The 9123-nt window shown below is 42.0% G+C and overlaps 1 protein-coding gene across 2 annotated transcripts; it reads left to right on the top strand.

Moving 5' to 3' along the window:
- The first annotated feature begins 224 nt into the window (after positions 1-224).
- dhcr7 (7-dehydrocholesterol reductase) lies at positions 225-7704 on the top strand. 2 transcript variants are annotated; one of them, XM_034875500.1, is made up of 8 exons: positions 225-338; positions 1799-1907; positions 2949-3171; positions 3276-3366; positions 4158-4371; positions 4539-4743; positions 5797-5928; positions 6373-6837. In XM_034875500.1, exons 2-8 carry the CDS (start codon positions 1801-1803, stop codon positions 6835-6837), a joined length of 1437 nt encoding a protein of 478 aa, XP_034731391.1. In that variant the 5' UTR covers positions 225-338; positions 1799-1800. The 2 variants fall into 2 exon arrangements, 1 of the variants encoding a protein (XP_034731391.1); XR_004657133.1 differs by lacking the exon at positions 225-338 and adding an exon at positions 6943-7704 and having other exon boundaries at positions 1801-1907; positions 6373-6912.
- Positions 7705-9123: the final 1419 nt, after the last annotated feature.

Genomic DNA, 9123 nt, shown 5'->3' with positions numbered 1-9123 from the left:
AATGCTAGTGTCTTGCCACACAACGAAGATAATAATGACAAATATTTCATAATAATGCTAGTTCCTCGTTGAGTCAAGGTAAACCATTCAACCACTGGCGAATGTGTCAGGAGCTGGTGGCTCCAGTTAGAATTGCCCAATGAGAAGCCGGTTCACTTCCCGGGCCCGCCTTTACACGGATACCATTGGTTGAAATGTTTTACTTAGTCGCGTTATGGGCGGAGTCTCTGGTGCTACGTTGAGTTTTGTCCAGCGGTTGCGTGATACCCAGCACCTGGCCCGGGAGGAAACCAGAGCCGAGCAGCCTTCCTTCCCCTTTTTCTGTCTTTCATCTACGGGTGAGTGAGCTACGGTACAATAGAGCATCTGTAACGGGATTAGAATCCGTTATAACGTGTGTTAACGTTAAATTTAACGTCCATAAAGTCAGTGTTATGCTACTTGAGGTGTTTAGGATAGCTATTTGTCGTTAACTATAGTCTAACACTTCGAGGTAACTGAGTACATTTAGCGTCGGAGTAGGCACGTGCAAGAGACAACAAGTGCTAAAATGAAATTTTATGGAATAAATTAAAAACAGACTGTAAAGGTTCGCTTTTGTTGGCGTTATACAACGGCGGGTATCCCCGCCACCCCTCCACACACCCCTTCCGAGCACACTTATTACATAAACTGTTGAAAAAAAACATGTTTAACACGGACATATTGGGCAAAACAAAGAGGCTGTACTGTATTATAGTACAGGCATAGCCTACTATGTAGTTATAGTTCCAGCCGAGCTGGCATTACCTTTGCTCCAGAAGAGTGTGTGTGTGTGTGTGTGTGCGTGTGTGTGTGCGTGTGTGTGTGTGTGTATGTGTGTATGTGTGTGTGTGTCGTTCAAAGGTGAGAGGGAGAGAGAGAGAGAGAGTTTGCAGTATAAACATAACAAAAAGGTTATAATAATATGTATATAATATATAGTAAGGTTTTTATTTCAGTGTATAAGCTAGCTTTCATCAAGCAAACTAACAACTATCATACAACTATACAATTATTAACATAAGAGGAAAGGTCAGCTAACAGTGGTTGGTGTAATCAGGGTGTGGGTGTGTGTGTCTGTGTGTGTGTGTGTGTGTGTGTGTGTGTGTGTGTGTGTGTGTGTGTGTGTGTGTGTCTGTGTTCTTTTTGAACTGTATTCGTGGGGTCCAAAAACCAGGATTCACATATGGGGTCCCGTCTTTGTGAGACCAAAATGCTGGACCTCACAAGTTTAAAGGGCTGTTTAAGGGTTTAGACTTGGTTTTAGGATAGGGTTAGGATTAGGTTATGGTTAGGTTCAGGGGCAAGGGAATGCATTATGTCAATGACAGGTCCCCACAAAGCTAGTGCCACACAGAGAGAGGGAGGTTTGCAGTCACAGAGAACAACATTTTAATTTCAGTTGTACAACGGTGGCAACAGTGAATCCGGAGCCTGCTCAAGGCCCTGTGTGTTATGTCACATCTCCATGGACATGAATTTTATTTCCCCCCTTTAGCTCATTATCTGTCTATTATTATTTGGCTTGTGGAACAAAACTTTTTTATTTTTTTACATGTTTTAGCCATGCGTCATGGCGCATTCACTTTGGTTCATTCGTCAAAGGAGTTCACACAAAAACACAAAAAAACGATTGTATCCTGTTCATAGGTGTGTCATTGCGTATTTGGTGTATGCCACTGCATGTTAAATGGTCTGTAGTGGTATGGGAAGTACAGAAAGTACAGCACACCGCTGTATAACTGATCTTAACCTGATAACCTTGATCCTTCACCAGAAATGAAGGATGCAGTGGCCATGGAGGCCACCAGGAGACGTACCCAGCACCGGGCCAATGGGAAAGCATCTGAACGGGGGGAGCAGCTAGCATCGTGGGGGAGAGCATGGTGAGTTGATGCTAAAGGGCCATTTTGTCTTCTAATATACTTTAAGTGCAGCCCAAAGTTAAACTTGCCTTCAAGCAAAGACTCACAAAATCATCTTGTAAAAGAATACATTAAGAATGAAGGGAATACATTAGAGTACTGCATATTCTTAAAGATCCGACACAGTATCTTTTAACCCTTGTGTTGTCTTTCTGGGTTAAAAAATTGACAAATTTGACACTTTTGTCCACTGACACTTTTAGACTTTTTTTGTTTTGTTTTCACTAACATCACCTTACTAGTTTTACTACTTTTTGGAATTCATGGTCAATAACCCTCATTTATATAGAAGCATACCTAATATTTGAGTTAAAAATACAGAAATTATGAATTATTTTGACTAATAGTTAAGATCAGAGGGCCGTACAGATGAGTTTAGTCAGAAATAAAAGTGATTAATTGTATTTGCAAAGATTGTTGTAAGAAATCCAATCCATTTTGGTTAAACATTTAGTTAAAAAGAAACCCATATTTCAGATATAGAAATTTTTTAAAGGGCCCAAATTTGAACATTTTGGGACCACTTGCTGAGTGATCGACTCAGCAGTGCTCTGTGTCTACACAGGATGCGTTCAGTAGGGCTGCACGGTATGTCTTTTTTAAAACATTAGTTTTTCTAAAATTATACTTTAAGAAATCCTAATATATTGCCTTACGCACAGTATCAAAATATATTGAATCATGACCCGTGGAATAGACATACCGTATCATCTGTCAAGACATATGCAAGATCTTTTTGTCTGTAAGAAACTTTCTCTTTCTTAAAGAGGAATTTACTGGCAGCACCAAACTTTTCTTCTAAAAAGTTTTTTGGGGTGTTCTTTCAATGTTGTGGTCATATCTTTCTAACTCTTAATTTTTCTTTCTAGTTATATTTGAAACATTAGGACCGACAGATTCAGTGAATGTGAAGCTATTGTTTGTCCTAAAATACATAATAGCTTGAATGTGCAATCATTTTTAACTGCCCTCATGCTGTATCTGTATGTGATTCATTCTCAGGGAGGTGGACTGGTTTTCCTTGAGCAGTGTGATTGGTCTCCTATGCTTTGCCCCTTTTATTGTCTTCTACTTCGTGATGGCCTGTGATCAGTATCAGTGCTCCATCAGCCAGCCTCTGCTGGAGTTGTACCAAGGAGAGACCACGCTGCTCTCCATCTGGGCCCGGGCACCCTCCTTCACATGGTCAGCTGCCAAGATATATGCCATCTGGGTGGCCTTCCAGGTAGGAAATAAAAACAGTAAAGCTGAAAATGTTTGCGTTTAACCTGTTCACTGTCTTGCTAAACAGGCTTAGCAAATCTTAAATCAAGTTGTGTTGTCCCTTAGGTGTTCCTGTACATGTGTGTTCCTGATGTGACTCATAAGTTTATTCCCGGCTATGTTGGTGGAGTGCAAGATGGAGCACGAACTCCTGCTGGTAATTACCACACAAACCCACGCTCCGCCATCCATAGCATTTGTTTAAAGGGAAACTTTGTTGATTTCCAACTGGCTTTGCCAATGCATCATCTGGCGAACATTTGCCAGTGGGTGAGCGGGGAGCTCCGGGCGCTGGCAACATGGAGCACAGACTGTTGGATGGAAAGATGGGTGACGCATTTCCACTTCTTCCCATTATATAAAATTGAAGCCAAAATCATCCCGTAATTTTGGAGCCAACATCCAGAGTAGCAATCAGACGGTAGGCATAATACACCAGCCCGACCAATCGCAGCTCGATCATGCCGTTTCACCCCGTTTTGTACCATCAAATATATATAAAATATAAAAAAATGAACACTTGAACAAACCTCAGCGTGATCAGAACTACCTAAAAATGATCTTCTTTGGGAAAATTTTATTGACATGTAATTGGATGTTTTTAGTTTGGCCAATGTCTGCCAGCATGTAAGAAGTGGGATTTATGACCTAAGACTGCAGCCAGCCACCAGGCGGCGATGGAGGTTTGGATGTCTTGGCTCCACTTGGCAAGGAGGGTATCTGGGTTCCGCCCATCAGCATGTACTGCCCATGCTGCAGCAACACAAAACCGGTTGAAAAACAGCAACATCTCCCTTAAATAAAGAGGCCCATTGTTGCACCGATCTAAGATTTTTGTAACAAAACATTTAATTCCCACTTGTAACACTTACATGACATTCATTATCAAACCAGATAGTATCTTTTAAAGTCCAACTTCTTGTGTTTTCTCCTCTTTCACTACTGTAGGCCTGATCAACAAGTATGAGGTCAATGGGCTGCAGTGTTGGCTCATCACTCATGCACTGTGGTATGCCAATGCCCAGTATTTCCACTGGTTTTCTCCCACCATCATCTTCGACAACTGGATCCCCCTGATGTGGTGTGCTAACATACTGGGCTACGCTGTGTCCACCTTCGCTTTCATAAAGGCCTACCTTTTCCCCACTAACTCTGAGGACTGGTGAGTACTGGTACACACGTTACACAACGACATGTTGCCGGAGCAGATTTCTACAGCAGAAAGTGTTCTTGGTCTATCAGGGCTTAGAATATCTATTAAAGGTTAAACTAGTTATGGACTTAGTGTATCAACATCTTTTATTTCCACCCTTTTTTATGATTCTGCAGCAAGTTCACAGGGAACATCTTCTACAACTACATGATGGGCATCGAGTTCAACCCACGCATTGGCAAGTGGTTTGACTTCAAGCTTTTTTTCAACGGTCGGCCCGGCATCGTAGCCTGGACTCTTATCAATCTGTCCTACATGGCCAAGCAGCAAGAACTGTACGGCCACATCACCAACTCCATGATCCTGGTCAACGTACTGCAGGTAAGCGGGAACAAGGGTGTATTTAAACCAAAATCTGTGTATGACCTGAGCAAATCTGTGTCCTGATCCTGTGAATGCAGAAGTCCTATAGATATCAGACACTGACAGATATATGAAATAATTAATCATCTTAATTATGTCTAACCCTAGAAAATTGTACATAATGTCATGTTTGTCTCAAGCGTTGCGTAACTGTAGATACTTTTGACCTTTGCATCTTTTACCTTAACGTGGAGACTAGGTTGGCAGGAATCCTTCCCCACTCAATTAACATTCATGCTGCAGATAAGAGCAAAGTAGAAAGTGCAAGGTCAGAGAAATGTATGGCTAGAGAAGAAGGAATGTGTGACCTCTACAGACCCTTTGAAGGAATGTGTGACCTGTACAGACCCTTTGAAGGAATGTGTGACCTGTACAGACCCTTTGAAGGAATGTGTGACCTGTACAGACCCTTTGAAGGAATGTGTGACCTGTACAGACCCTTTGCGCATGACGTCACGCTCTACTTGCGCGAATTATGTACGCCTGACGGAGGGTGGAAGAGCTATGCTGTAGATGGACAGCAAGCCAAACACGTACATGTTCAATCATGTTTGTGTTCTCATATACACACTCTGCAGAGTAATCCTCACCAACACAAGCATGTCTATGTATGGCTTTTCTGTTGTAAATGACTGATAATAATAAAAGTATCCTCAACCAGCTAGCTGCCGTGCTAACCATCTGGTTAGGTCATCAGGTCAACCCGATGAGGACCCACCTAACTATCATCGGTTAATCAGAGCAACTGGACAAATGACCAGATGGTTGAGGAAGACTAAATTTAGAAGGGCGCAGCATTGCAACGTAAAGGACGCCAAGTATATGAGCTACAGTATATGCAACATTGGTCTTTTTTTATGTGACTGAATCATCAAGAAACCTATTAAATTGAATTGAATCAAAGGGAAATTGAATTGAATCAGGAGATCGGTATGGATAAACAGCCCTATTAAACATAAATGTTCATCATGGGGTGAACAATCCCATGGGGTGTTATGTTTTTTGTTGCAGGGCATTTATGTGTTGGATTTCTTCTGGAATGAGGCGTGGTACCTGAAGACCATTGATATCTGCCATGACCACTTTGGATGGTATCTGGGCTGGGGAGACTGTGTGTGGCTGCCATACCTCTACACACTGCAGGTAACGCATATGCATGTTCACACACACAGTAAGAAATGTGAACTTACATCCTAATTTGTCCTTAGCAGCATCATGTTTGAACAGCTGTGTGGATTTTTAACAGTAGTATAGTCATATATCACAATGCACAATGTCATTGCTAATAAATATATTAGCAATGACATTTTGCATTGTCAAACTAAATTGAATTAGGTAAGTTAAATTATCTGTCTACATGCCATCCTCTATCAAATACTTGGTATCCACATAATCATCATTGCAACTTTTGCTGCCCAATTTAGCTATCCAATTTATTCTTCAAGTGTCTGATTATATATATTCTTATATATAAATATAAAGAATAGAATGTGTGAGTGTATTAAGTCCATGCACAGTCTGGCAGGGACATTCAAATATTAGGTTCATTTCAGCAGTAAATGTAATAAATGGGTTTTGGCTGTCCAGGGTCTGTACCTGGTGTACCAGCCAGTCCAGCTCTCCAACGCCCACGCCCTGGCTGTCCTGTTGCTCGGCCTGGTCGGGTATTACATCTTCCGCTCCACCAACCACCAGAAGGACCTGTTCCGGCGCACCGAGGGCTCCTGCTCCATCTGGGGCCGGAAGCCGGCGTACATCGAGTGCTCGTACCGCTCCACAGACGGGGGCGTTCATCGCAGCAAGCTCATGACCTCCGGGTTCTGGGGAGTGGCCCGCCACTTCAACTACACCGGCGACCTGATGGGTTCGCTGGCCTACTGCGCCGCCTGTGGCTTTGGCCACGTACTCCCATACTTCTACATAGTGTACATGACCATCCTGCTGGTCCACCGCTGTGTGCGCGACGAGCACCGCTGCAGCAGCAAGTACGGAAAGGACTGGAAGCGCTACACAGACGCTGTGCCTTACCGACTTATCCCTAGGGTGTTTTAGAGAGGCGGAAAGCAGCGGGTGGAGGGAGATAGAGAAATAGGTTGGGGGCTAAGATTAAGGAAGATACAGAAATTGACAAACTAGACCGGGGTAGCAAGATAAACATGGGGGGGGGTTATACAGAATCCCACTAATTTTAACACAACGGTTCATACATTGTGAAATGAATACGTATGTTTGATACATGTATTGCCAGCTAAATGTGTGTATATGCAGACACTATATATCACTACCTCGTTAAAAGCAGTTTGATAGACCAGCCTGATGCTTTTGGTATACTGTTTAATAACCATACAATATGTATTCGAAGACCAAGCAAATCATCAAACCAGCTGAAGAAACAGTCAGTTCTGTAGTGGGCTGTTGTCTACCGCTATTCTCAACAATCCTGTCACATTCCCATAATGCAGTTTGATAAACATGAGAATTTGATGTTTTATATCATAAATGTAACACCTCTACAGACAAAATAATACTTTGATGATGTCACTTAGCACAGGTCGCCTATGATGGGGGCTTTTCATCATCCTTGGCATTTTAGACTTCATAAGTAATTAGGAATGAAAAAAACAGATATATTTAATGATCAATATTGACTATAATATTTTTCTGCCACTGGCTTAATGGACCAAATGTGATTGTCGGCTCCACTGACAAGACCCATAAAAGGTGATGTTGTCTTTGTTTAAAGGTTGTCTGAGTGCTCCGATGTATTCACTGTCATTTTCATATCCAACTGCTGCGGAACGTTTGTTAGGTTAGGTTATTGCTTGTTCCTTGTTTCCTTGATCCTTGTTTTTATTTCCTTAAGCCAGCACTGCCTTTAGTAGTGCGATAAAGTAACAAAACACACTTTAACGTCTCTTAAGACTAATCTTTCTATGTCTTGTCTTTTGTAAATGTTCACCGATCCATTCTTGAGTTTCTATGCGATAATTCAGAGTGGTCAAAAGGTTAATTTTCAGATTTTGCTATGAATCATTAAAGGTCCCATGGCATCTTCACTTTGAGGTTTTTTTATCACCCCCACCCTCAACCTTTCCCCCCTCCCTTTCTCCTCCTTAAAAGCTTGAGACTCAGAAATGGCACATCCTAAGGAAAGCTCATTGTGGGACTGGCTCTAGTGGCTGGAATTCTGCAACAAGGCTGAATTTTGGAAAAAGGGACTTCAGATACAGTATTAGGGGACCACTAAGATCTATATAAAAGAGACTTCAGATCCAGAATTAGGGGACCACTACGGTCCATATAAAAGCATCCAAAGAGCATCATGTCACTGGACCTTTAAAATACTTCAGGACATCCGGAATCAATCCAGCCATTTAAAAAAAACTAGACATGTTTTTGAATATGAAGATCAAAGTAGCTAATGGGACAGTATATAATGGGATTGAAAGAGCACACCGGCTGGATGGAAAGCTGATGTTGTTCTCAACGTTCAACACTGGGGGGCAGCAGATGACGGTTAATCCCAGGGGTCAGAGACTTGTATTTGTATACAGCTCTGCATTTTTAGATGGGGTTTACCCAGTTTTCTATAGTCTATGGGTTTACATAAAAGCCTGAATTACACACAATCACTCAAGATATCACACATGCAGTCATGTATCATTAGTCTATTTTAAAAAGGAAACAAACTCGTAGCTCCCTCACTGTCCATTCAAACCTTCATCCCAAAAGCTTTTAGTCATTTACCCAATCCAGACCCAAACCACTGTATTATTCTCTGAATCACTCACTATTTTTAATGTGACATCATCATTTAGTCAGAGTAGGCGCAAACTCATCCACAAACTCTCAGTGGTTAATACATATCAAAATTGCAAAACATGTAGCAACCACATGCTGGAATCACAGCGTCCTTAATTTGATTTGCATCATTTAAACAGCTAGAGGTCCTCCTCACAATAGTCTTTATTGACAACCTTTTTAATTTCCGGTATTACTCAGGAAATTCCCCCGGATGTCTGTTGCCTTCCACTGAGGACTATGGTAACCTGGTCCTCAGATCTCTGCAGGGTAAATCCAGACAGCTAGCTAGATTTTCTGTCCAATCTGAGGACTATGGTTACCTGGTCCTCAGATCTCTGCAGGGTAAATCCAGACAGCTAGCTAGACAATCTGTCCAATTGGAGTCTTCTGTTAACGACTAAAACTACCTTTGAATGGACACATATTCCACCAAAACAAGTTCCTTCCAGAGGCTATTTTGCAGAGGCACTGTTGCTCTGTCCGGTGCCTAGCACCGCCCAAGATGATTGTGATTGGTTTAGAGAAATGCCAATA

Source organism: Etheostoma cragini, chromosome 1 (assembly GCF_013103735.1).
Source record: "Etheostoma cragini isolate CJK2018 chromosome 1, CSU_Ecrag_1.0, whole genome shotgun sequence".
NCBI lineage: Eukaryota > Metazoa > Chordata > Actinopteri > Perciformes > Percidae > Etheostoma > Etheostoma cragini.
This window is presented reverse-complemented; position numbering and strand designations above follow the sequence as displayed.